General features: G+C 44.9%; 1 protein-coding gene across 7 annotated transcripts in view; it reads right to left on the bottom strand.

Annotated features, from left to right (window-relative positions):
* The window catches only part of PRDM16 (PR/SET domain 16), a 635076-nt gene that overhangs the window by 34968 nt on the left and 573087 nt on the right, over positions 1 to 27021 (bottom strand). For 6 of the 7 annotated variants that reach the window (XM_072608625.1, XM_072608629.1, XM_072608628.1 and 3 more), the window contains 5 exons: positions 24036 to 24234; positions 20701 to 20848; positions 17866 to 18019; positions 10061 to 11462; positions 2507 to 2594 (listed from right to left, as the gene is read on the bottom strand). In XM_072608625.1, coding sequence (XP_072464726.1) covers positions 2507 to 2594; positions 10061 to 11462; positions 17866 to 18019; positions 20701 to 20848; positions 24036 to 24234 — 1991 coding nt within the window. The remainder of the gene's footprint in view (positions 1 to 2506; positions 2595 to 10060; positions 11463 to 17865; positions 18020 to 20700; positions 20849 to 24035; positions 24235 to 27021) is intronic. The other variant, XM_072608626.1, reaches the window with a different exon arrangement.

Genomic DNA, 27021 nt, shown 5'->3' with positions numbered 1-27021 from the left:
GAAAGGGTGGGAAGCAAAGCTTGAATCTTATTCTCATCTTAAAAACAAACAAACAACAAAAAATAGCACCACAAAGGGGCCTGGGTCACTTGGATTGGGCTCAGGTAGAAAAAGTCTCTTGGAAAACAAAAAGGGCAGCTTAGCCATCCTGGCCAGAGTCTGAAGGAGGCTAGATCCTGAGACAATGGCTGCATCGCTAGACTTGGGAGCCCGAAAGAGTTGGACTTAAGACATGCCTCAGATTCTTACTAACTGTTCAACCTTGGACAAGCTGCCTGACCTCTCTTAGGCTCAGTTTCCTCATCTGTAAAATGAGGGTGATAAGAGAGCCTGCTTCATGAAGTTATTGTGAGAATCGAATGAGATGATGTCAAGTTCCTCAGAGCACTATAGAAATGTTGGCTATTATCATCACCCCCACCTTGTCAGATTTTCTTGTTTTCCCATAGAAGGAAAGCCACGCCAAGTCAGATGGGCTTCTCAGCCCACGAGGGCTGTGAAGCTGAGCAAGGTCCAGTGAGCAGGACAAGGTCTCCTGTGCCTGCCTCTCCACCTGAGACAGGCACATCTCTGGGAAGGACCCCTATTCAGTCACAAGAGGGTCATTTCATTCTCTTCAATGGGGATAAATTTCCAGCTCTCAGATCAATTTCCTCCAGAGAGTGACATGGTACTTTGCAAATGCCATCAGTTACCAGGTGGTTTTTGACTGCTTGCCATCTCGCTCTCAGCCTATTTGATGTAATAAGTTATTGGCGATCACCAGGCTTCCCAATCTCTCTCCTTCCTGTCCCCCACCCTCAGGCTGCCTCTTTACATGAGGAGGCGGCAGGAGAGAGGGTGGGGGGAGGTTTCTTTGGGGACTAGGGCTCACCCACTCCTGAGGTTTTCATTGTCTGAACAATGGGAACCCTCCCACCCTCCTGTCTCTGGGCCCACTCTGGAGAGTTTCTCACCGGCTCCCTGGTCCCAGCCTGATCCTCTCTATCACATTCTGTACAGGAACCCCTCACCATTCTCACTGACACAAACACAGGATGTGCCTGGCTGGCTTGTCGGTTTTTCCCAGCCCATTCTGAGGAAAATCAGGGGAAGTTATTAACCAAACTCTCTGGGCTCAGAGAAACAATGAGGGACAAGAAGTTTAGATGTGAACTGGGGCTGGGCCCAGGTTTCACAAACCCGAGGGTTATTTATCCAAGGTGGGAACAGCTATAAAAAGGGAACAATAGATGGGATATTGAGGGCCTGGGCTGTGGCCCACAAGGGGGCCTCTGAGGCAGGTCTGAGGGAGGAAGGTAAATGGGGAAAAGGAGCCAAGTCAAGTCAATGTGCATTTTCAGGTTCCTGCTCTCTTCCATGCTATGTCCTTCAGGTAGAAAATAGCAAAGGCTGGGAGGTTTGGATCTCTGACTTGAAATCTTGCCCTATGGGAGAGAACAGCTCAGTCTGGCTGCATATCTATAAAGGCTTCCACAGGGTACAGTACAGGGTTAGACACATAGTAGGGAATTAATAAAGAGGTGTCATGTAGATTGATGGCTTTCATAGACTTCTATTAGATACAGAGGGATCACTCCTACTGGGCTATGGGGTACATACTTAGTGGTTGGTGGGTGAATTTGGACTTTGGCAACTCTTTTTGGAAGAGGGAAGAAATAATCTAATTCCTTTAGAAACTGTGCTGACGGCATGTAAAAACTATATTGAATTGCTTGCCATCTCAAGGAGTGAAGAGGGGAGAGGAGGGTAGGATAGAATTTGGAAATCAAAACTTTTTTCAATGGTAAAAATTGTACTAACATGTAATTAGGGAAAAATAAAATATTACTTTAAAAAACTGTGCTGAAGGGCCACAGTCTAATAGAAATACTTGAAGACGTTTCCCGGTTACCGAGCATGGGAAAGCTAAGGCATATAAGATAATCATAGTTCCTTAGCTGGAAGTTACCTTAAAAGTCATTTTATCCAACTCTCCTTATTTTCCAGATGAGGAAATGGAGGCTTGGGAAGAATGAATGCTCAATATCACATAGAGGCTTTGACTCTAAATCCAGTGTTCTTTCCCCTTTGTCTCCCATTAACCTCCCCAGGAAAGAATAAAACTACCTAGCCTGTGAACCAACCAGGGAGAGTAGACTCTGTTTAGAGAGACTTTTAAATTATCCAGAGAAATAGAACATTTAGATTTCTCAGCAGGCCTAACAAGAACTGTGGAAAGAGCATAAAATGCAGATTCAGAAGACCTAGTTTCAGCCTCAGTTTTTATATCTGTGCAATGGGGATATAAGACCTGCCCTGCCTACCTTACCAGGAAGCTATGCAATAAAGGAATGTATATGATGATGATCTGCAGACTGCAAAACACTTTATATGGTGTAGGAGTATTATTATTGTTGGCAATAAGAGTAATGCCAAGGCTGAGCGTAGCCTATATCTAGAGACCAGAACCAAGTCTGGCTTAGCCAGTCTCCCAGACGCTCCCTCCTGTTCCCACTGATTTTACCTGGGGGTGAAACAGCAGGGGAGATGGTCGTAGGTACTTCTCCTTTAGGGCTCCCACAGGGTCAGTCACCTTCCGCTTCTCCACCCTGCTGGACAACAATACAGAGGGTTACATATACCCTACAGGGCTGTAAAGGCTACTGGAGAGTTCACTTAATAAATAGCCCACTGAGTCAATCAACGTGTCTGAAAAATACTGGACAGAGCCTGACGATAGAATTACCTTCCCAAAGTATCACCCTCATTTCCCTACTCAAGAATTATCAATGGCTCCCTATTTCCTAAAATTTTAGAGGGCTGGACCTCAAGTCTAGAACCCTTGTGTTCTTCTAGCTAGGAGACAATTTTCTCATCTGCAAATGGGGCAAATAATATCAGTAGTACTTAACCTCACAGTGTCATTGCAAGGCTCAAGGGAGATTATATAAGTAAAGTGCTTTGAAAGTTTTAACATGCTGTATAAATTAGTGGTTACTATTACTACTAGACCCCCAAACTTGGCATTCAGGGCTCTCCACTATCTGCCTGGAATAGTTAGCTTTTTTTTCCTAACAAGTACTCTCTGCTGCTTAAGATCATGGATCTGAAAGGAGATCATAGAACTCACCTAGTCAAAATCTCTCATTTTCTAGAAGAGGAAACTGGTTTGTCTGAGTCCCATAGGCAGTAAATAGCCAAGATGAAATTTGAGCCCCTTCATTCGACTCCAAATTCAATGTTCTTTCCTCTACTCCATTCTGCCCAGTTTTTTGGTGTTGTCTTGGGATAGAGTCAGGCTATTCTGTGAACCTGCCTTATTTCCATCTCCCTGCCTTCCTTCAGGCTGCTCCCCTCCCTTAGAATGCCCTTCCCCTTCCCATCTGCCTATCCAAATCCTACCCATTCATGACGTTCTCCCATTCCACCTTCTCCTGAAAGTCCATCTCTCCAGTGCTTATGGATCTCATGGAATCATAAAATGGGCAAGAGAGAAGAGAGCTTAGAAACTACCTGTTCCAACATTCCTGTTTTCCTTCTCCTTTAAATTTGTTCCACATTTAAAGTATATGCAATAGGTTTAAACAATCTGTTCTGCATATGTGTGTATAGGCAGGATGTCCCCAAAGTCTCGGTGCCAGTTGCGCTAAGACTTTTGGGACACTCTCTATGTAGAAGAGTCTTGTCTTCTGTACTTGACTGAGCTCCATGAAGGCAGGGACCCTTTTTCTGAAGGGACTCCCAGGATCTAGCAATAAAGATGTGATGATTCCTCTGTGATAAAGTCCAGGTTTATAGATTATATGTTTCATTCTGGATGCCACATTTCAGGTAGGACATTGGCAACTTGGAGAGGATACAGGGCAATGAGGAATGTTGAGAACCTTGAGTCTGTGCCATGGAAGGATCAAATGAAGGAACTGGGGATGTAGGTGATATTATTATTCTTGTTTTACGGTTGAGGAAACTGGCAAACAGAGGTCAAGTGACTTGGTCACACAGCTAGGAAGTATCTGGGGCCAACTTTGCACTTAGGTTCTTTCTGTCTTCAAGGTTCATGCTCTAGATTCACTGAGCCACCTATAGGCATGTTTAGGTTCTGCTTCAGGAAACAATTATCACCACCACCTAACAATCAGAGACATCCAAAGCCTAATGGGTTGAGAGGGAATGGGATCCCTCTCATTGAAGTTCTTTGACCAAGGCTGTATGTTTCAGAAGAGATACAGGATGGCTTAGGAGGCTTCTGATGTTCCTTCCAATGGTGAGTTTCTGCGAATCTTATCTAACCTCTGTATTTCCCCCAAGTCTGAGCACAATGCCCCATCTTCACGCAGTAGATGCTTAATGAATAAATCTTTGCTAATTGATTGAACTTGGCTACTAGATGCTTTAGGGCAGAGACTATTTTCTATATTTCTGTATCTCTAAGGCAGCCAGCACAGTGTTAAATCATAATTTTTTCCATTTCTATAGGATGTTGAGGCATATATGTATACATAATACCTTAATATATAATGCATTCTTCTTCTTATTGCATTATGTATTACATAAAATGCATTCTTATCATTACTGTATTATGTATTATATACAATGCCTTCTTCTACATTCTTAGATATCATTATAAGGCATTCTTATGTTTCATATATAGTATATTCTTATTATGTTTTCTTATGTATTACATATAATATAATCTAATATAGTCTTACATTCTACATGTAATACATTCTTATATGTTATGCATGATGCATTCTTCTATATAATATATAATGCATTCTTAAATATATGATACATTCTTATATACTGTTCTTATATATGCTGTATATAATATATTATAATACATAACATGCAAATATATTATATAATACATTCTCTATACATATATACATTCATACATATGCATAGTAATATAAATGCATTTTTCTCACAATCACCCTCTGTAGAAGAAAATAATAGGGACGATTTCCCTAATTTTACACATGAGGTTTAGGGAGTTAAGTGGTCTGCCTAGAGCCACACAAACTAGTAGTGTTAAAGCTGTTACTTGTTGGCTAATAGACTAGACTAGAAGCTCATTTAGGGCAGGCGTAGATTTTCTTTTTTCATTCCCACCCGTATAGACCATAGTGTGGCAGACTACTGTGTAAGCATTCAACAAAACGCTGCTGCTGATGGATGGCCTGTCTGACCTTGTGAGGTCGGCCTTCCAGTTTCCCTGCCTCAAGGCAGAGACTCACCTAAATCATCTCAGACAAGAAAATATGTCATTTAAACAAAACCCTTCAGACACTGGCAAGAGGTTAAATTTCTTTGCCCACAGCCAAATTTCAGTTAATTTTGTTAATTGTAAAATAAACAGATCTCCAGTGAAGAAAGCCTGCCTTCCTGGAGCAAAAGGGAGTGGGATGCATTGGAATTCCTGCTGAACGGGGAGTCAGAGTCCTGAGGTTCACATCCCAGAACTGTCATTTACTAGCTGAGGGATCTTGGATAAGTAAGTCACTTCCGCTCTGTAGATCTCAGCTTCTTTCCCTGTAGCTGCCTCAGGGCATGATCATATGGAGCACATGAGAGATGAGCTGTGCAAAACAGCTTTGCACAGTATAAACTACCCCACATTTGTAAGAGACCATTATTTCTTCACTAAGCCTTCCTGAAATGCAGGGGCTGCTGAGGTAGGTAGAATTTACAGCCATTGCCCTGGTGATTCGGCTTTCACCATTGGAAAATTCATAGGACTCTAAATCTAAGGCTTCTTAGACATCATCTAGCCCAAGGCCCTCCTTTTATAGACCAGGAAACTGAGGTCTAGGGAGTTTAATGAATTGGTCCAAGGTCATACAAGTGGCAAGTGTCAGAGGCAGGATTAGAGCAAGGATCTTTCCACTGTATCCCTTCCCCCTTCCTCAGTGCTCACCTATGTTTTACATACACGATTTTGACCCCCTGCATTTTCCTCCTTGTGCTCCTTTTGGTAAATGTGCCCCTGTCCAGAGCTTCAGATGATATTTGCTCAAGTTTCTAGACTCCACTCAGGTCTGCAAAGCACTTTATCTAATTCGATCCCCAGGACAACTCTGCAACATGGGAATTATTACTGTCATCCTCATTTGATGGAAGAGGAAATGGGAGTTTAGAGAAATGGGTTTTCTTCCCTATGAAAGGAGGGAGAAGCAGTGAGATCTGGGTTCCAATACTGGCTATCATTGACTGTGTGACCTTGGGCAGGTCCTTTCCCCAGGAGAGGTCTTTCATAAAGTTAGGGGTTAGATAGAGCTGTAAGGGACCTTAGAGACCAGTTCATCCAATTCCATTTTAAAGAGATCCAAACTGAAGTGACTTTCCCCAGGTCACACAGATATTAAATGGAATAGCTGGATTTCAAACCTTGGACTTCTGACTCCAAATTCAGAGGTCTTTCCCTCACACCACAAAGTGCTTCTCTCACCATCACCCTATGGTGGGGGGTAGAAAATGCCAATATTATGATGTCCATTATACAGATGAGGACAGTAAGTCTCTGAGAAAGTAAAATGTTTGCTAGTAAATGCCTGTGGCTGGAGTGGAATCCAGCTTTAAATATAGAGTTCTGCCTCCCCCCCAACCCAGGTCTTTTGGCTCATGTTTGGGAGTCTGACCATGGTATATGTTACACAATTTGGTTTGCAAACATCCCACCCCTGACTCTGGCTGTCCTGAGCTGCTGGAGCCTGGCAGAATGCAGACAAATGATGCTTCTTCCTTCATTCCCTCATCTCACATCTGTCTCCTGACTTTGCCCAAGAATCCAGGTCCTCTTGTTTGAATTGGCAAAGTCTGACTTAGCCTTGTTATGGTAACATTTGTCATGAAAATCCACAGGGGTGGACAACTGAAAATAATTTCCCTTGTCTTCCCTCTGTGTCTCTTCCCATCTCCTTCCTTTGCCTGGCTTTCTCAAACAACACAGAGGGTATATTTGGAGAGCGACCCAAATGGAGCGATATTCCCTCTCCCTCTCTCTCCTGCACCCCACCCCCATTTCCTTTTACATTTCCAACGCTAACAATGTCAGGCACTGGCCAGAAAGCATGATCTGTCTGAAGACAGAGGCCAGCCTGAAGGGACCACAGATGGTGCGCTTGTAAGCAAGTGAGAAGGGACACTTTGGTGGAGGAGCTGGCGGACCAAATGAGACCCTCACTAATCTTTGTTGAAATTGACAGCTCCTTGGCTTGGTTAGGCACTGACATAATTCCTTTTCCCACATTTATGAACCACACAATAGCAGGGAACCTGGGACAGGGCAGGTGTGGGGTCCTCACCTGTCTTGTTTCCTGGAGCCCCGGTCCCCTCTGTCTGCTGATGGTTGGACGTTTACATTAGTTGCCCATGCTGGCTACCTTCAGGAAGAAGGCTGGGTTCTTGACTCTCAGTTTAAATTTCCCTGAGAATCATTTTCTCAATCCTAAACTGCCATGGTCTATTCTTCTTACTCTCCTCTCCCCTCCCCATACATTTTTTAAGAGGCTAAACCTACTTATCAAAGCAAGCAGGAAAACAGTAACTGAGGAAGTTGTACAGGTTATTTTGGGGAACAGAGTTCCCAAGAGTCAGAGGGCTCAGTGACTTCAGACTGAGATGAAATCTCAGCTTGTCCATGGAGAGGACCATCTCAACCTGGGAATCCACTCTTAGTAGCCTCTAGGATTGCAACCATTAAAGATGAGTCAGAGCAAAGGTTTATGGGTTTAGAGTTGGAAGGGTTTCTAGAAGTCATGTTCCTCATTTTATAGAGGAAGAAACTTACTCCAAATCCACCTTCTTTATTACTGTTCCATCACTCCCTGGAATTCAAGCAGGATTCAAGGTGGGTTAGGATTAAATAAAAGTATCTGGGTCCCTTCTACCCATTCTCAACCAGAACAGTGTCAAGAACATTGGTTTTGAAGTAGGTAGATATCATTTTGAATTCTACCACTAACTACCTGTGTGACATGGGCAAATCACTTTCTCTGGGCTTCCGTTTCTTCCTCTGTAAAATGAGAGTTGGACTAGCTGGCTTCTGAGGAGCCTTCCCATTTTAAATCTATGATCTTCCCCCCAATCCACCTGTTATCCTGGGCTTTGGAAAGGGGAAGAAGTTAATAGGAGAGTAGGAAACTGAGAAGGGAGAAGAGAGAACTACAAAGGACCCAAGGAATAAGGCAATATTTTCACTCAACTCTGTCTAGCTCCCTTGCGGTCTTGACTAAATGACTTTGCCTTCTTTCTGGGTCGGGCAATGGAAAGAAAATGCAGAGTGAGGGCTATTGGCTGGTGATTGCTTGTCAGGGAAAGGGGAATCCGTTTGGAAGATAACAAGAAAGATGGAGCGGTGTATTTCCAGGGCCTGGGGTTAGATACTGCTGTCCAAGGGAGCACAATGAGGAGAGATGGGTAGAATTCAGGGGACGAGACAAGGCAGGGAATGAAAGAGGCCCTGAGGGGTGGGAGGAGCAGAGTCTAGCCCCTTTTTGGGGAAGTAAAAGAACTAATAGGAGAAGGAGCTGGAAAAGCTTAAAAAAGCCTGGTTCATGGGGAGGTGAGAAGGAAGAACACTTGGAAAAGGTCCCAGGCAGGCTCCAAAAATGTTTGTAATATGTTGGGCCAGGGTCTTCTCAACTTCCTGTGTGACCCTCCCCCCCCCCCCAATCCTCCCTCAGCCTCCACCCCTCACTCAGGCCTGGACTATATAAGCAGCCTCTGGTTTGCTGTCCTTGCCTCCAGCCTCCCTTTCTAATGCACTCTCTAACAGCTACCTAAACTTCTTATTCCCTCTGGGTGAAAACAAAGAAGCCTCTGCTAGACATTCAGAGTCCTTCACAATCTGGCCCCAACCTATGATCTTCCTGATATCATGGTCCTCTTCGACAACAAAGGACAAACCCAAACTGATCACTTCATATTATTAATAATAGCTAACATTCATATAGCACTAACTGCATGCTAGGCACTGTGCTAACCACTTTATTATCTCATTTAATCCTCTTGACCATCTTGGGAGCAAGGTCCTATTATTACCCCCATGATACAGATAAAGAAACTGAGGCAGGCAGAAGTGAAGTGACTTGCCCAGGGTCACACAGCTAGTAAGTGTCAGAGACTGGATTCAAACTCAAGTCTTCCTGAGTCTAAGCCTTTGCACATGACTCGGACACAAAAGTGTCTCAGTTTTCTCACTTTGGCTTTTTGCAATCAAGAGCCACCCTCTTCCAAAAGCCTTTCATGACCCACCCCAGTTGTGATGCTGTCCTTAAAATTATTCTCTCTCTATATTGAACCTAATATGTATGTATACACACACTCATATAAAAATATATACATATGTACATACATATGCACATATATGCATATTTATATGTGTATATATATATATATATATATATACATCTGGAGATACATATACGTGTGTGTGTATATCTGTACATGTCTATATCTCTCTATCTATCTAGCTGTATCTACTCCCTTCATTAGAATCTAGACACCTTGAGAGTAAGCCTATGTTGCCTATGTTGGCTAGTAGGAATTTATAAAATGCTTGTTGCATTCAAATAATTATTGAGAGGTAGTCAGATCTCCGATCCTCCCTCATCCTGAGAAAGGACTGCCTCATTACACTGAAGAACGCAGACCTTCCAAATAAACTCTGGGTGTCTCCCTCATCTAAATAATTTGTATTTCCTTCGTATCTATAGTTTGTACTTACTTATCTGTGTTTTTCTATGGTAGAATGTAAGATTATCGAGGGTGGGGATTTTCATACTTTTTGTCCTCAGCACCTAGCACAGGGCCTGACGTACATGTTGAATGAATGAATGACTGACAACCAGAAATCAGACCTTTTGCTATTTGGAGGTAGCCACATCTAAGAGATTTGTTAGGAAACTGAAGTTATTTGGGAAACAACTTTTGAGTTATCTTGGGGTCACCTCAAGTGAAAATGAGGCTCAGGAGCCTTTCCATCCCATTGCCAATTCTTCTCCTCCCAAGCCCACCTCCCTCACTGTGTGTACCACCCACCCCATGTGGACAGGGTGAGGGCAGGGTATGTTAATACCTGTATATTGGGTCCATGAAAAAAGGTGACGGCTTGGCGTAGTGCAGGGAAGGCTGTTGAGGGAGCTGGGATGGGGAGATCTTGGGCAACATTTCACTAGGAAGGAGTTTCCTCTCCCCATAAATGTGATTTTTCCGGGGTTCTCTTCCTCCGTTCTGACTGGCCCGGATTCGGTTTCCAATGCTCAAGTCTAAAGGCTGCTCCTCTCCAGAAGTTTGGGCTTGGGGGAGGATCTTGGGGGTGGGCAAGATGGGTTTCATCTCTTTTGGTTTGGTGGTGAGATCGAAAGGGGACTCGGAGCTGGTGCTGCCCACCTTGTGGAGATCTCGGGGCGACTTTGGTTCCGCTTTGACCAGCAAATTATGGTTCAGGGTGCGGTCCGTGAAGGGATAGAGAGAGTGGGGGAAGTTGGGGAGGAACTGAAAGGGGAACATGGAATGATATGGGAGAGAGCCCATCTTTTTCTCCTGCATTCCCATGAAGCCTGGGCCAAAGTATTTCTCCGCAATAGAGGCGATGGCCTTGATGGAGTCATTGGCCGCTCCGGATGTAGGGAGCAGTTGCTCTTCTGGAGAAGGGAAGAAGGAATGCTGAGAGTAGAAGACGGGGACCTCGTTGATGCTGTTAGGGGCCCCGGGAGCCCCAGAGCCGCTGACAAAATCCACTTTGCTCTCAGCAGGCTTGCTCTTGTCCTTGGTCTTGTCCCGGTCACTGTCCACGTCGCTGTCCAGGTCGGAACCGGTCCCCGTGGTGGTGTCCAGGTCCGTCCCTGTGGTGGTGTTCACGTCCTCGAAGTCGCTGCCGTCTGACATGTCGCTGTTTCTCGCCTTAAGCTTTTCCAGGTAGGAGTTCTCCAGGCCTCCCTCGAATTTCTCCTCCACAGACACGCCCTGGCTGTTATTGCTGACCGCTGAGATCAGGGGCAGCGCCGGGTTGCCCAGGGGGCTCGGGAGCTTAGCATCTTGGGTGTGGTTGAGAGGGCTCTTGAGCAGCGGGGTGGGAGGTAGCAAAGGAGGTCTGGGGTACAAGGACGGAGGGAAAATCCCCGGGAATCCTGGAGTGAGGGCGGGGAAGGCTGGAGGGGCCGTGGAGAAGGGCAGCCCCCCGGGATGTGGTCTGGAGGGGAAGTAGTCATTGAAGCCGAGGCCGTGGTTGAGGTTGGGAGCCGGTTTGGACTTGTCCATCATGGAACTCGGCGTCAAAGGTAAGGCCGGGGCGAAGATGCCCCCGGGGTTGTAATGATTCTTGCCCTCGCAGAAGCGACGATGTTTGTTGAGAGAGGAGGTAGTGCTGAACATCTGTCCACAGTCTTTGCACTTGATTTGGGTCCGGCAGTCCGCGTGCATCCGTTTGTGGCGACAGAGATTGGAGAACTGTGTGTAGGATTTGTGGCAGACCTCACCTAAAACATCAGCAGAAACCAAAGACAAAAGCAATATGAAATTACCGTGAAAATCTCTGCAGGGGAGTGGGCTGGGAGTGGGCACAACTTCAGGATTCAGGGGCCACCCGGACTCAGTGAGCTGACTAGGGGATAGACCACTTGTCTTCCTTCGAGGGTCGGGCAGTGGACTTGAAGTCATGGAGACTCTGGTTCGAATTCTACCTCAGACACTTCCTAGCCGTGTGATCCTGGAAAAATCACTTCTGACCCTCAGCTGCCTCCTCTGTAAAATGGGGATACCTGCTTCCACACAGGTGGATGGGGAATAAATGAGATAGTATAGGTCACTATAGAAATGCTATTATTACTATTATATAGGTAACATTCCTTGCAAAAACTGAAATCATTATATGTTATTAAGTCACAGGTACATTATGATCTTCTTTGGTGGAAAGAATCCCACAATGGGAGTTCCCTATATACTGATGAAATCACAGATCCTTTGTGTAAAAATAATGGCATTAACTCCCGCATTTAAATAGGTCCTTGGATACTTGCAGTTGCTTTACCAAAACCTCTTTCAAATTTCACAAGGAGCCTATGAGGTAGGTGCTTATTATTATCCTCATTTTACAGATGAGAAAACTGAGGCTGGGGAGGGTTAAGCAACTTGCCTAGGGTTCACATAACTAGGAAGTATGAGAAATAGGATTGGAACCCAGGCTTTTTTGATTTAAAATTCCAGCATTCTATGCACTATGTTATGTTATCTTGACATTCATGGAAAAAGAAGGGCACTGATTTCATCTTCTGGATAACTGTCTCTATGGCTTGGCTTCCTGAGATTGGATCCAGATGTGGGGGTTCCAGGCTGAAGAACGGGGGAGCAGATCCTCAGAGGCAAGGTGAGATAGGAAGGACTGAGTACGATCATGCTGGACCTGGAATTGGATTTATTTATTTCTGTTCTACCTAGAGACTCCCTGGGTTTCCATTTCCAAGCTGCATAATTTTTTGCACTTCAATTTTCCCCATTGGAAAATAGAGGTAGTGTTACTTGCTAACTCCAAACTTTCTGCCCCCAAGAAATGCTGGTGTCAAGAATGGACTGTGTTTGTGGACTCACATGGACTTTTGAGTAAAAGGAGTGGGGGGAAGAGAGAGAGAGAGAGAGAGAGAGAGAGAGAGAGAGAGAGAGAGAGAGAGAGAGAGAGAGAGAGAGAGAGATGAAACCAATGGAACATGTTCTTGAGGAGATCATGCATGGCTCCATCATCCCCAAAGGACTGGAGATCCAATGTGGAGAACCAATATTCCAGGTTGAAGCTGTGTCCTGTCCCACTTTTTGTTTGAATTGTAGCTGTTGACACTATTGGTGATAAGATTGGACTGGATACTTTCTAATAATTTATTTCCCCAAATGTTTCTATTATCCCATTTCTCCCTTTAATGTCTGAATATAAGAGCAGCCACAGGAGAGTCACACCCTACCTCTCTCCTATCTCTTATCTTTTTCTTTCCTTCCTCTCTTCTTTTCTTTTTCCTTCCCTCTTTTCTCTCTCTTTTTCTGTCTTCCTTTCTTTCCATCCTTTCTTACTCCGTCTCAAAGTCTGGGGAGCTAAGCACTTTTGCTAATTGGTGACTGAGGGAAAACAGACTGAGTAGAGCTGGTAAAGGAAGCAGTAGGAAACAGAAGAGGTCATAGGAATAGGGGGTGGGAAGCTGATAGGAGATGGGGTAGGTGAGTTGATCGCTAAAAAGCATCTGATGAGTGTGCAGTGTCGGAGGCCCTAAGTGAACCAGGAAAGTCACCACAGGCACATTGAGCCACTTCAGGGCTCAGGCATGACTTTGCCTGCTCTTTCAACAGGAAAGGTCAGCATCAGATAAAATGTAAGACATCAGGACAAAGTAGCTGAGACCAGATTTTATCTTTCTGTTCTTTTCCCACTGACCTGTGAAATGAACCTGTCTACAAGCATATTTTATTTTCCTTTTCCTCTTGTTTTTCTAAAATGAGGAAGGCTGTTAAAAACAAAATATATACTCAATTCTCTTTCTCCTCCTTTCCACTTATATGCCCTCTTTCTTATTTCTCCTTTCTTTTCATTCCCTTTCTCTATCTTTTTTCTCATTCCTTCTCTTCCTTATTCCCTTTCTTAAATGTTTTCTTCACTCACTCATTCCCAACTCATCCTTTTTCTCATTCATGTATTCTTTCTCAGACTCATATCTCCCTCACTTTTTCTTTCTCATTCTCATTTCTTTCAATTCTCTCTTTCTAATTATCTGTCGTCTACGGTCATCTTTCTTATTCTGTTTCTTTCTCATGCTCTTTCTTATTCTCATTCCTTTTACATACTGCCTCTCATTTTCATGGACATTCTCTCTCTCTCTCTCTCTCTCTCTCTCTCTCTCTCTCTCTCTCTCTCTCTCTCATTATCATGTTCTTTAATCATAATATCTACTTATATTAACTGGTTTCCTTTCCTGGTAGTCTGGCCTTGCAGGAAGTTTTCAAGGCTGAAGGGAGAACTCTGCCTCATTTAATCAGATCTCTCTCTCTCTCTCTCTCTCTCTCTCTCTCTCTCTCTCTCTCTCTCTCTCTCCCTCCCTCCCTCCCTCCCTCCCTCCCTCCCTCTCTCTCTCTCTCTCTCTCTCTCTCTCTCTCTCTCTCTCTGCTGCTAACAGTGAGTCACCCCTCCATAGGGATAGTTCTATAAATATGCCTGAGACCAGCCTTTGCTTTTAGCAAGGAACAAGGCCAGACCTTCTATCTCAATAAGTAATTGGCCAAATGTGCACCGACACTCTTGCTGTGCACACTTGCAGGTCTACACTTAGCCCTCTGTCAGTGTCTCATTAGAGATTTGCTCTGAAAATGAGGCTTGGAGCTGAATTCTGTGCCTGGGGCCAAAAGCCTTAAGAGGGGGCCTAGCATTTGGTGCTTAAAACCCTGCCTGGGCAGAGGCTTATTTGTGCCTTCCCTTGCCACATCCCAAGGCATATTTTCTCAAACAAGTGAGGCTTAGTTAGGCATGTGGGCATGAAGGAGACTGAAGGCCCTGGGAGAGGCCCCCAGGGGCCTTGTGGTCCTTCCAAAGACAACTCTTTAAGGAGGGTGAAGTCCTGGAGGTTTGAGATGAATGCTGTGGAAGAACAGGGTTATATCCACTTAGCCCAACACAGATGTCAAGTTTGCTTTAGGGTGGCGGCTTGCTTCCAGGCAGCCCCATCTGTGGGAAGCAGAGGGGGATGGCAGATGCCCTGAGGGTCTGGACATATTCTCCCCCCCAAGTTAGGCTCTTAGAGGCCCCCATTTCCCTCCAGCTCAACCTTCCTGTGACAAGCTCTCTCACTGTGTCTCCTTATCAGTCCGCACTGCCTGTTCACAGATATCACATCTGGGCTGCTGTTTCCTCTTCCAAGGGTCTCCTATTCTCTGCCTTTTGCAAAAGGGGAGGAAAAGTTTCCACATTCATTGAGGGCTCCAACACAAAGGCTGGCAGATTTCTTTACTTGCTCATAACTTCAATGATTCCTACCCTCTGTTCTCATTTTAAAAACAGCCACAAACTGAGATGAAAGACCACTCCCACCTACACCTCTTACAAGCACACGTGTACCCATGTCCACAAAGGCCCATACAGCCTTGTACAAATACATACATCCTCCATATGCTTTCATCTTCTGGGACCATGATCAGGTAACCATAGTTGCTGGGGCCCCCTGTGCTCGGCGAGACACGGAACTAATGGACCTTTGCAGTGGCCGGGGTGGGGGTGGGGGCCTCTATGACTCTCTCCATGTATCCATTCATGTTTTTTATGTGTGGTATGTCATCATGTTCCATAACAGAGTGGCCTTATATGAAAGCTTGCAAGTTGAATGGGGCATCTCTCCCTTCAGGGTGCTGTGTCAGGATAGATTATTGCCCATCAAAGACTTGATCCTTTCAGAAGAGTTCCACACTTTGGATTTATTTTAGAGCTCTTCGTGTATTTTTCTTTTCAAGGGGGTGGGGCCAAACACCCCCCTCCCCTTTTCTTAAACCTTCCTCTAATTCCTTTGGCCTGGACCAGAGGATGCTATAGAGTGGTTTGGAAGATAAATAAAGGTTTATTATACACATCTAATCTAATCTTCTACAACTGTGTCTTCCTAACTGGAAGAAATTTGTATAAACATCAGCCAGGCCAAGTTGGGGGTTTTCTCATTAGCTTGATTCCCTTAGCAAGAAACCAAGGTCAGATGGCATGTAAGTGGGGTAGCATGCCAAGGAGTTGGGGTGGGGGGAAGGGGAACAGGACACAGACTCCTCAGCGTAGATTTTCTCCTCTGTTCCCCTCTCTTCCCCCACCCCCCTTGATCTATCAGGGTGTTTTTTCAGTGCTAGGAAAGCAGTAGGCCTTGGGTGCTCTTGGAAAGCCAGAGATTCTGAGACTTAATGTTAATATAATCTGAACAGGACTAGGAAGGGAGGGAGGGGGAGCCAGAAAAGTACTCACTTTAGAATGTCATGCATGATCTTGTTTTGGGGGCATACTTAGAAAATTTTTCTGTGGTGCTCTCTTAAACTTATACAGATACCCTTCCCTGTTCTGACCTCCATCCCCATATAATAGCTATCAGTGCTTAAAAAACAGCTTCCCTTCCAAAAGTCAAAGATCTCTTCTAAGACAGTCCACTTGTCTCCCCCCAAAACCAGACACCCTGGTTCCTCCTCTTCCCTGTCACCAACCCCCACCCCCACCTCTGCCCTGGGCATCTATCCCAGAGGAAATAGACTCTCCCAGCAGGGGACTGTGGCTCATTGAGAGCTGATGCCTTTTCCCAAGGTCTATGAGGGAGCTTGTCAGTGGATTTTGTTTATTTTCTTACCTATGTCCTGCCCAGGAGAAGGCTTGGCTGCTAGTTTAAAAAACAAAACTGTAGGCCAGAAATGTGTTGATGCTTATCCGTAAACCTGATTTAGGCCCTGGGCTGGTTGGGAATTAGGGCAGTTTTGGAAGCATTGAGGAAAGACCTGGGGGCCAAAAACACTCTGTGCCCCTAGTGACCTCAGGAGAGAGTGGATATCCCAGGGCAACTAGGATGGAGGAGAAACGCCATAGCATGGGGAAGTGGGAATGCCGAGGCCAACACCCATTGCCCTGATGATGGTGGATTGGCCCACTGTCCAGGGTTTAGCCCAGTGCCTGGTACACAGTAGGTACCTAAGAAATGTCTAATATTTCTCTCATCCGAGAGCTCTCTGCCTATCCACCCAACATGACTGTAAGGTAAGATACCCCCACCGGCCCTGAGTCATGTACTCTCTGGCAAGTTCCATTGACTGAATATAGTAGGCAGTTAATAAGTGTTTATGGAATGAATGAAAGAATAAGTAAGTGAAATAATTTTTGAACCAATTGCCAGAAAAACAGAACTCAATGGGTCTCACTTAACATAAGAATGAAAAAAGTGTAAGAAACAGACTCTCTGTGAGGTCCCTCTCAGAATCTGGCACCTAAAGCAGAGGGCACCTTCCTGAGTAACTGGGGGTCCCACGCATGTTCTGTTCTACTGTCTCTCACCTTTGTTCTCACAGGATGGCTCCATGCTCCATCCCTGGAGGTGGCCTCCCTGGCCATCCTTCTCGTGTGTGTGTGTGTGTGTGTGTGTGTGTGTGTGTGTATGGGTGTGGGTGCATGCTCATTTCCCCTGTTACAACCTATGCTCTCTAAGAGAAGAGACTCTTTACTTCTCTATTTGTATTTAACATTTAAGCATTTAACACTTAAACATTTAACACAGGGTTTGGCACATAGTGAGCACTTCATAAAGGCTTGTTTTCATTCATTCATTCATCCACACATGAAGGGTCCTGATCCTTTTCAGAGTTCTGTTTGTGGGGGGAGCCAAGAAAGAGGAGGACTAGGACAAGATGTAGGAGAACCTAACCTCCTGGGAGTCTTTACTGAGGTATAAAGCCTCAGGGAGAACAAGCAAAGTAGTGTGGGTGGGGGGATAGAAAGGGAGAGGACCAATCAAGAGGCTAGCAGGGCAAGAGGAGAGGTGGGGGGTGGTGAGAGAGGAAGAGAGGAGAGGGCACTGTGGCACCACAAGGCTTCTGGGAGATGGGGCTTTTAACTTGTCGGAAAACTCAGAAATTGCTATGAATGTTTTCTGAAAAAACAGGGATACTGCAAAGGAGAAGGGGGAGGAAGGGGAGCTGGGAAAGAAAGAGGTAGTGGGCAGGAGAGGGGGTGGGTGTCGCTAGGAATTTCATCTTGTTCTCTGACCTCCACAATTATAGCCCTGGCTCACTTGGGAGAGAGAGAAGGAGCCAGAGTCTGATGGGACCCCCGGCCAGAGAGCTCTCAGGATGAATGCAATTACCCTGCTGGTTGACCAGCCAGTCACCCCCATGACAACTTACATATGAAAGGTTTCACCGTGCTGTGGATGTGCTTGTGCTGTTTGAGGCCAGATGAGGTGGCGAAGGTCTTCCCACAGTCCGGGCAGGCATGAGCCCTGGCACCCACATGCTGGGACCGGATGTGCCGCTGCAAGTTACTGGGGTCCGTAAAGACCTGAGGGAGGAAGCTCTTTTAGTCTAGGGCCCCTGAAAGGTGAGTGGATTGAGGGAAGGGGGAGCAAGGAGGTCTTTTTCGATTCTTCTTGCTTACCCCATGGATGGGGGGGGCGGCACACCAATCTAATAATCTGTTCTCTGTGTAGTATCATCCCCTGCTCTGTCCCCAGGTAGTTTCAAAGGCCATGTGCTCCTAGAAGCTCTATAAATCAGGAACTGCCAGGACTACTGTCCCTATTTTAACAAATGGGTAAACTGAGGCTAAGTGCTGTGCACAATATAAATGATTAACAAATGTCTTGATGAATCAAATTGAATTCAAATTGAATTAAGCGAATTGCCCGAGGACTCAGAGAATATTTGCTTTGTTCAGATTTGAACCCAGATCTGAATTCATAGACTATGCTAAAAGTCATCCATTAAAAACTGGGTACAAACAGGGTGGTATGAGAATCCATCAGCCTCTCTTTTCCCCTTCCCCCATCCCCATTCCAATCTAATGACCCAATTTCCTGGGGAAGGAAACCCAGACTGGCAGGCCTACCCGCTCTCTGTGGGTGGACCAACTGTGGTGAGCTCTGTGTTAGCCTGTCATAAAAAATCAAATAGCCCACTGTGATTTCCAGACAGATGGAGACTCTCCTGGCCCAAGCCTGCCATTCATCAGAGGCGGAAGGTCTAAAGTCTCTGGCTCAGTCTTCCCCAGGAGACAGGAAGATACAAGCCTAGAGAAGTACTGGGAAACCCAGGAGGGCCCATCGGTAAGAGGCTTCTGACCCTGGGGATGCTGGAGCTCAGGGAAGATCAGGTCATTGGCACATGCTCCCAATTGGCAGAATAGAAGATGGAAGCTTTCATGACTAGCCAGGAGACCAAGTGAATTCAGAGGGAATTCAGTGTCTCCCTCAAGACAACAGCCATTATCGGGTTAATGGCCTCTAGTGGAAACCTGGACCATGGAGTTCAGAGGGAACATCTCATTGTCCTCATGATTCTTTCCAACATGGTGGCCTGTAATCTGACCTTTTAAACCCTCCCCACTGTTCAAGGCCCAGCTCAGATGCCAGCCTCCCTATGAAGACTTCTCTGAATTCCTTTGGCATAGACTGATTGTCCCTGTGCTTCACTGGAAGGCTGTCGCTCAGAAGAGGGGTTAGTTTTCCTCTGCTAGGCCTGGAGGGCCCGACAGGTTGGTGTTGTAGGGAGGCAGATTTTGACATCCTAACAAAGAGAGCTGTCCATGAGTGGAAAGGTCCACCTCTGGAGGTAGTGAGTGCCCCTCCAACCCCCCCCCCCCAAGTTGGAGACCTTTGGGCAAAGGCTGTATGACTGTTTGTGTGGAAGGTTGCAAAGAAAATTCTCATTTAAAATATGGGTTGGACTCTGCAACTCTGAGATTCTGGGAAATCCCAAACTGTCCTTTTCCTAGACTTTCAAGCCATTATTTAGTTTTGTATTATGCAGGTAAATGTTTAACAACCAGCTTACCAGAATAAAATTATATACTTGTGAGTCTGATCTACATTATTAAAATTTTCTCTATCACTTTCTTAACTTTAGTCAATTAATAAAACAATAAATTATATTCCACCTTCTAGCATTTGCTGATTTTCAAGGTGTAAATCCTCACACTGAAAATGTAACAATCAGTTTACCCTAATGATCCCTGGTGGTTGAGTGATTAGGTTTCAGAACTCTCACTGCTGTGGCCTGAGTTCAGTTCCTGGTCAGGGAATGCAGTTTTGGGGCAGTGGATAGAGTGCTGGGCTTGGAGTAATGAAGACCCGTCTTCCTGAGTTCAAATCTACCCTCAGACACTTCACAGCTGTGTGACCCTGGGCAAATCACTTCACCCTGTTTGCTTTAGTTTCCTCATCTGTAAAATGAACTGGAGAAGGAAATGGCAAACCACTCCAGTATCTGTGCCAAGAAAACCCCAAATGGGGTCATGAAGAGTGAGATGTGGCTGAGACCTGGCTTCAACGAGCCTCTAGTAGCAATTTCTGCATGTGTGCAGGCATGGGGTGGGTTTTCATCCTTCTTCCTCACCTCCACCTCCTGATTTCCCTGTTCTCTTTCAATACTTAGCTCAAATATCATCTTCTCGAAGAAGCCTTTTTGAGTACACCCAGCTGCTAGTGCCTGAGATTATGGTCTATGCTATGTATCTATCTCATCTGTGTTCACAATGCACATGTTAGAATGTGAGTCCTTTGAGAGCAAAGTACCATTTTGTCTTTGTCTCCTCAGAGCTACGTGGTCGATATTTACTAAAGGCTTATTGACTGACTGATTGATTGATCGCCATCATTAATTGGAAGGAACTTCCAAATTGATGAGCTCATGGATCCACTTGAATGTAGGCCTGGGTCTATCACCCATCCGAAAGGAGAAGGATTTGGACTCAGACCTCTATCAGCTACACCTCGATGCCTCTTGATACTGTGTTCATATGGTGTTTTCAATGAACACACATTCCCCAACTCTACTATAAGCTTCCTGATTGCAGGGATGCTGTTTTATACATCACCTCATGAGCCTGGCCCTGGCTTGGGCCCAGAGCAGGTCCTCAATGGAGTTCTGACTCCATTTCTTTTCACTGAGGAGATGAAAGGATGGTCACAGGATGGGATGGTCCCCCGGCCTCCCCCATTCTAAGATTCCTTTCATCAAACTTACCTTCACACAGTTTTCACATTCAAACCGCTTGCCACTGTCATGGGACATCTGGTGGCGAATCAGATTGGATTTCCAGTTGAAGGCCTTGGGGCACTGGTCACACTTGTACTCCCGCTCCTCCGTGTGGATGATCATGTGTTGTTCTAAGCTGGGCATTGGAGAAAAGGGAGGGGTGGAGCAGGGGTCACCAACCTGGAGTTCTCCCTTCGGGAGAAGAACTTCTGCTAGCCTAATGGTCCCTTGACTGCCCAACCTGGTGCTTACCAGGACTGACCAGTCACAGTCAGTGACTGTGGGATGGGAATACTGTTCTCAGGGTTGCCATCAAATCCAGATGAAGCCCCTGGGGTGCAGAAGCCCAGGCATCTTTAGAGATACCGTCATAGTCTTGCTGTTTTCAGCAGATCATGTATGAGAGCTTGAGGGTTGGTGACACTTTCACTTTTGTCTTTGTAATCCCAATATCTGGTAGAGTCCCTGCAAACAGCAGAAACCTTATACAGGCTTGCTAAACTGAACTGAATTAAATTGTATTGCAATGAGAAATTCACAGAATCTCGGAATTTTAGAATTAGAAGGGTTATCTATCTCTGAGGTCATTTCACCTAACCCATAGTTCAGAGAACATTTAGTATCTTCCCACCTTCCTTTGTTAGAAGGAAGGAGGAGGGAGAATAGGGTAACCTAGACATCATTTACTCCACCCCCCTCATATTACAGACAAGGAAACTGAGACCAAAACAGAGGAAATGACTTGCCTATGGTATCACAGATGGTAAGATAATTAAGATAAGAAACCAAGTCTCATGTCCTCAAATATAGTGTTTTTAACAATCTATTTTATCTATGACTTTCCTTCCATCCTTCCTTCCTTCCTTCCTTCCTTCCTTCCTTCCTTCCTTCCTTCCTTCCTTCCTTCCTTCCTTCCTTCTAATAATAGATCTAAGAACTGGAAAGGACCTCAGAAGCCATCAAATACAACTCCCTCATTTTACAGAATATGAAACTGAGGCACCCAGGAATCAAGTGACTTTCCAAGGTCACACAGCCAATAAGTGTCTGAGGCAGGATATGAACCCAAGTCTTTCTAAGTCCAAGTCCATCTTTCCTCTATGATATGCTGCTTTACAAATATCTGTGATTTCGAGGGTGTAGAGAACTCCCAGGTGAGGAAAATCCCTTTACCAATACTGCTCTATACCTTCTCTGTAATTTATAGTCCTAGAGAACTGATTAAGGCTTTAAGAGTTTAAGTGACTTGCCCAAGGTCATATAGTCAAGAAGTGTTATAGGCAGGACTTGAACTCAGCTCTTTCTGACTCCAAAGCCATTTATTATGCCCTGCTATCTCTTGTTTGCTCCCATGAGGTAGATACAGGAACCTGGAAATAAGAAATGTTGACTGATGGTGGGGTCCCCCAAAGAGAAGACAAGGTTGGCACTAGAATCTAGGTTTCTTGTCTCATGTCATATTCCTTAATTACTAGGCTCTAAGGAACAGATCAAGGCATAGAAAGATCTGGGTGCTCCCATGTGTTGGGGCTGCTCATAAAAGTTAGTAGCAAATGAGCACCTTTAAAAATGAGACTTGATAAGGTGGAGAGAACACAGCTGCCCACAATGGCCAAGTCCTGTTTGGATAAATGAGTGGTTTCTAATCCACTCGATCTCCTGGGACATCCTCCTTTGCTAGTGTGTTATGACTGTTAATCTTCACGAGTAACACAGTAATACATCATGGTCCGTTAATTACAAAGACTAATAATCCATTCTGATATAGAAACTCTGGGCATTTTAGCATCAGGAAATTGTGTCTTTCCCCCCTCCTCACCCCATTGGTAATTGTGATTTATGTGTTTATTCAAAGAAAACACAGACACTCTTGAATACTGCTTACTAGGAAAGCATCTTGGGGGATTTGGTGAAACATTTATTTTCTCAGTCATCTGTTAAAGGTGGAAAGTTTGTGTTCTCAAGTGAGACCCTTGATGAGATCTGCATAAAATTCTGAGGAATTATTTATCTATTTCAAAGCTCTAGGAAGGACCCAGGAAAGAGATATTCTAATATTTCCCTGATATATCAAGGGAGCTGGGTAATGCAATGGATAGATCACTGACTCTGGAGTCAGGAAGTCTTGAATCCAAATCCTGCATCAGGTCCATATTAATTGTATAAAACTCTGTCTCAGTTTCCCCATCTGTAAAATGGGGATGATTCTTCCCTGACTTACTTCACAGGGTTGTTGTGAGAAAAATATTTAGTGAACATCAAAGCCCAATAAATACACGGGAGCTACTTCTACCACAATTACTCTGCCATGGACAGTACTAAAATTTTTATTTCTCTACTTTCTTGAGAATCACAGTCTACCAGAGATGTCTCCATCAGCCTGTTAGTTAGGTCCTGTTAATGAAGGGGTTTCTAATTCCTTTGGGGTCCATAAACTTAGGTTTATTTTTTATTTATTATTTTTTGGAGGCAATTGGGGTTAAGTTACTTGCTCAGGTTGCACAGATAATAAGTATGTGAAGCCAGATTTGAACTTGAGTCCTCCTGACTCCAGGACTGATGCTCTATCCACTGCCCCACCTACCTGTCCCAGATTTATATAAATAAATATATATGTATGTGTATATGTATGTATATGTATATATATCTCAATAACCATATCTTACTATAATCAGTTCCCTTTGTTATCCTCCATGTTTAATATTATACATTAAAAACATAATTCTGAGAAGGGGTCCAAAGGCTTTACTAACCTTTCTGTCCAACAGGTCCATGACACTCCAAAAAGTGAAGAAGTCCTATATTAATCTATTTCTTTTTGGGTGTGTGGCATGAAGAGGGATGGATGGAAAGGACACTGCATTTTGAGACAGAGGGTCTCAGTTTGATTCCTGCCACTGGGAGACCTTGGTCAATTCATTTTTGTATCTGCCTCAGTTATCTGCATATTGTCTCTCCTATTAAACTGTGAGGACCTTGAAAGCAAGAACCATTTTGGCCTTTCTTTGTATCCTCAGGACTTGGCACAGTGCCTGGCACATAGTAGGTACTTCATAAATATCAGTCATTGGATTTTGGTTTTATCCTCTGTACAATGAGCCATTAGGAGCTGAAGATCTCCCCCCCCCCCCCCCCCCCCCCAGCTCTCACTGTATGATCTTCCTGGCCCAGCTCCCAGGAAGGGATACCATGAAAGTGGCCCAGTTGGCCAACAGTAGGAAGGCCCATTTGGGCAACAGTAGGAAGGCCCAGTTGGAGATGGGGAACCCTGAAGGAAGACTTTAAACACTTCCCTCCCTTTAGGGCCAGCAGAGAGATGGTACCTGTACTTATTGGGAAACATCCTCTCGCAGTCTTTGCATTCATGGATCTGCCCATCGCTGACCCCCTCCTGTTTGATCTCCTCATTCAGGGTTTCATAGAGGGTGTTGACAGAGTTGCAGGTATATTTCTTATGCCGCCGGAGGTCCAGCTTCGACTGGAAGAGTTCGTCACATTCCTCACAGCGGAATGTACGATCCTCTGCAAGAAAAAACACAGCATTCTGGGAAAACTCACTCATTCGGATGATCAATTACCCAATCGATTCAATGAATATTAAATGCCTCCTCTGCTCCAGGTCTGGGGACACTGGTACAGAGAATGAAAGAATCCCTACTTGCAGTGAGCCTCCATTGTAACAGGGGAGACAAGTATCTATAAAAATACCTACAACAGAAATAGGAAACTGATATACAAATATATATGTATGTATGTACATGTGTACATGTATATTTAAACACCTGTCTATATATACATACACATGTATATTATGTCTATATGAAGATGTATTCATATATGTATTATATGCCAAAGATGATATAGATACAGGTATACCTATGGATGTGTCTATAGATAGTTTTATATACACATATATACATATTTGCACTCAGATATACACATACAGATACATAGATACAAATAGAGCAGCTAGATGGTTCAGTGGATAGAGTGCCAGGCCTGAAGTCAGGAAGACCTGAGATCAAATCCAGCCTCAGATACTTACTAGTTCTATGACCCTGGGCAAGTCACTCACCCCATGGATGCCTCAGTTTCCTCATCTATAAAATGAGGAAAATGATCGTGTCTGTCTCCCAGTGTTGTGAAGATCAGATGAGATAATATTTGTAATAAGTGTTTACCGTAATAATGCCTGGCATAGAGTAGGTGCTATATTGTTTTTCATTTGTGTCCAACTTTGTTACTTCTTGACAAAGTGGTTTGTCAAATGTTAGCTATTATATCTGAGCTTATATTTATCTACATCTCTCTCTTTCCTTCTCTCTTCTTCTCCTTCCTCTCCTCCTCCTTGTCCTCCTCCTCCTTCTTCTCCCCCTCTTATATCTCATTCTTCAAGGAAGGAACTGGCTCTTTGAAGGAGTGAGTTCTGACAAAACTGAAGTCTCCTGAGGGCAGGGACTTTCTGTGCACTTTCTCTTTCTACTTCCAGTGCCTGTTGACGTTTACTAAATGGTTGTTCATAATGTTGACTTGAACTGCTGAGCATGATTGAAAAAGAACAGCCCTGGAGTCAGGACTGTTGGATTAAATCCCAACTCCAAGCATCTTGGTGTGATACTTGGCTGTGCCCTCCTAACGTCTTAGTTTCATTCTCTCTAAAAAGAAGGGAGTTGGAACAGTAGAACAGAAGGCCTCTGAGGTCAGGCAATGCTTCTTTCTTTGTTTTGGGGGCCCCAGCACTAACCTCTTTTGTGGGGAGGGAGCTGACTTTGCTATTTTATTGGTGAGGAAACTTCCTTTACTGAGGCAAGTACCCACTGCCTGTTCTGAACCCTTCAGTCTTAGAGAACTGTCAGTGCCCAGGGTCCCTCACCCAACAGGTGACCAAGGCAGGATCTGATCTGAGGTGTTCCTGGATTTGAGACCCACTGTCTATACATGATACCATTCTGCCTAGCACACAGTAAGTGCATAATACATGTTTGTTGAGTTCCAGTGAATAGATTCTCCATAGATACTGAATTTCAAGGATAGAAGGGAGCCCATTGGCTATTGAATTCAACCCACACAAGCTGACCAAGAATTCCCTTTACTATATCCTGTAAGCCTTCCAATGAGGGGGCTACCCAGTACATACTTAGGCAGTTTGTCTATGGCTCTACCCTACTCTTTACCAGTCTGATCTAGCAGGGGCCATCTTCAGTCATCTTGACATTTGTCCTGCCACTGGACTTGATGACTCTGGAGGAAAGAGCAAGGTTGACCACTTGGAGCAGCCCTGCCTCACTCAAATCCAATTCACTTTGTAAGTCAAGACATCACTCTCCTGATGTCATAGATTATTTCTGAGAGCAAAGGACAAGCCCTAATAGTCTAGGATCTAGGCAATGCCATCTCATGAAAAGGGCACAGTAGTCAGAGCACCTGGTTTCCAGAGCTGACTCTTTTTACCCCTTTATCTGTCAGATGTGTGTGTGCATGTGTGTGTGTGTGTGTGTGTGTGTGTGTGTGTGTGTGTGTGTGCGCGTGTATGTGAGACCTCATCTGTCGAACGAGCAGGTTGGCCTCAATGACCCATCCAACTCCTAATCTCTGCCCCCATGGCTCTCTCGGCACCCCGAGGACGCCTGTGGTTTGTGTTGTCCCCCAGATGAGATCCTTTCAAACTCAGCCTCCCCTTCAGCAGGCAGGCAGGCAGGCCAACAGCCTGAGAGGGAAGCCTGATAAGTGTGAAAGGAAGTCTCCTTCATTGCCTTTTCAAACACAGGCTGAAAGATGTCTGGGTCTTTTCAGCTCTCCCTCCCTCCTGCCTCCAACGGCAGCAAACCCATGGCCAGGGAACACGGCGAGAAAAACCAAGCCAAGCACTTTGTTTGGGAATTAAAAAAAAAAAAGAAAGAAAAAACCCAACAGAGATCTAATGCATATAATAAATTATTGTCACCAAGGTCAAACAAATTAAAAAGGGGGCAGCTATTATTACATTTACAAGGCAGCATCCTGAGCCCCGTGCCAAACCAAACAATCGACATGGAGCTGTAAATTTTCCAGCAGAGTGACTTCTGCCAGGGGGCCTGGGTCCATCCACAGCGTCTCCAGCTCAGCAGCCTGGCCGGCGGGCTACTCTAGAAAGAGAAGCCTTCCTTCCATTGAACTGAGGTTCTGGCCCCCTCCCAGCTCAAGACCCCCCTGTCCCACAACCTTGCTCTGGAAACCATTCTTCAATTCAACTTTTTTATAGCCCCAGCTGCTGGGAACCAAAGACTGGGACCTGGGGTTATTCACTTTGGGGGAGGGGGCAGATTTCTA

Source organism: Notamacropus eugenii, chromosome 5, assembly GCF_028372415.1.
Source record: "Notamacropus eugenii isolate mMacEug1 chromosome 5, mMacEug1.pri_v2, whole genome shotgun sequence".
In the NCBI taxonomy this organism is placed as follows: Eukaryota; Metazoa; Chordata; class Mammalia; order Diprotodontia; family Macropodidae; genus Notamacropus; species Notamacropus eugenii.
This window is presented reverse-complemented; position numbering and strand designations above follow the sequence as displayed.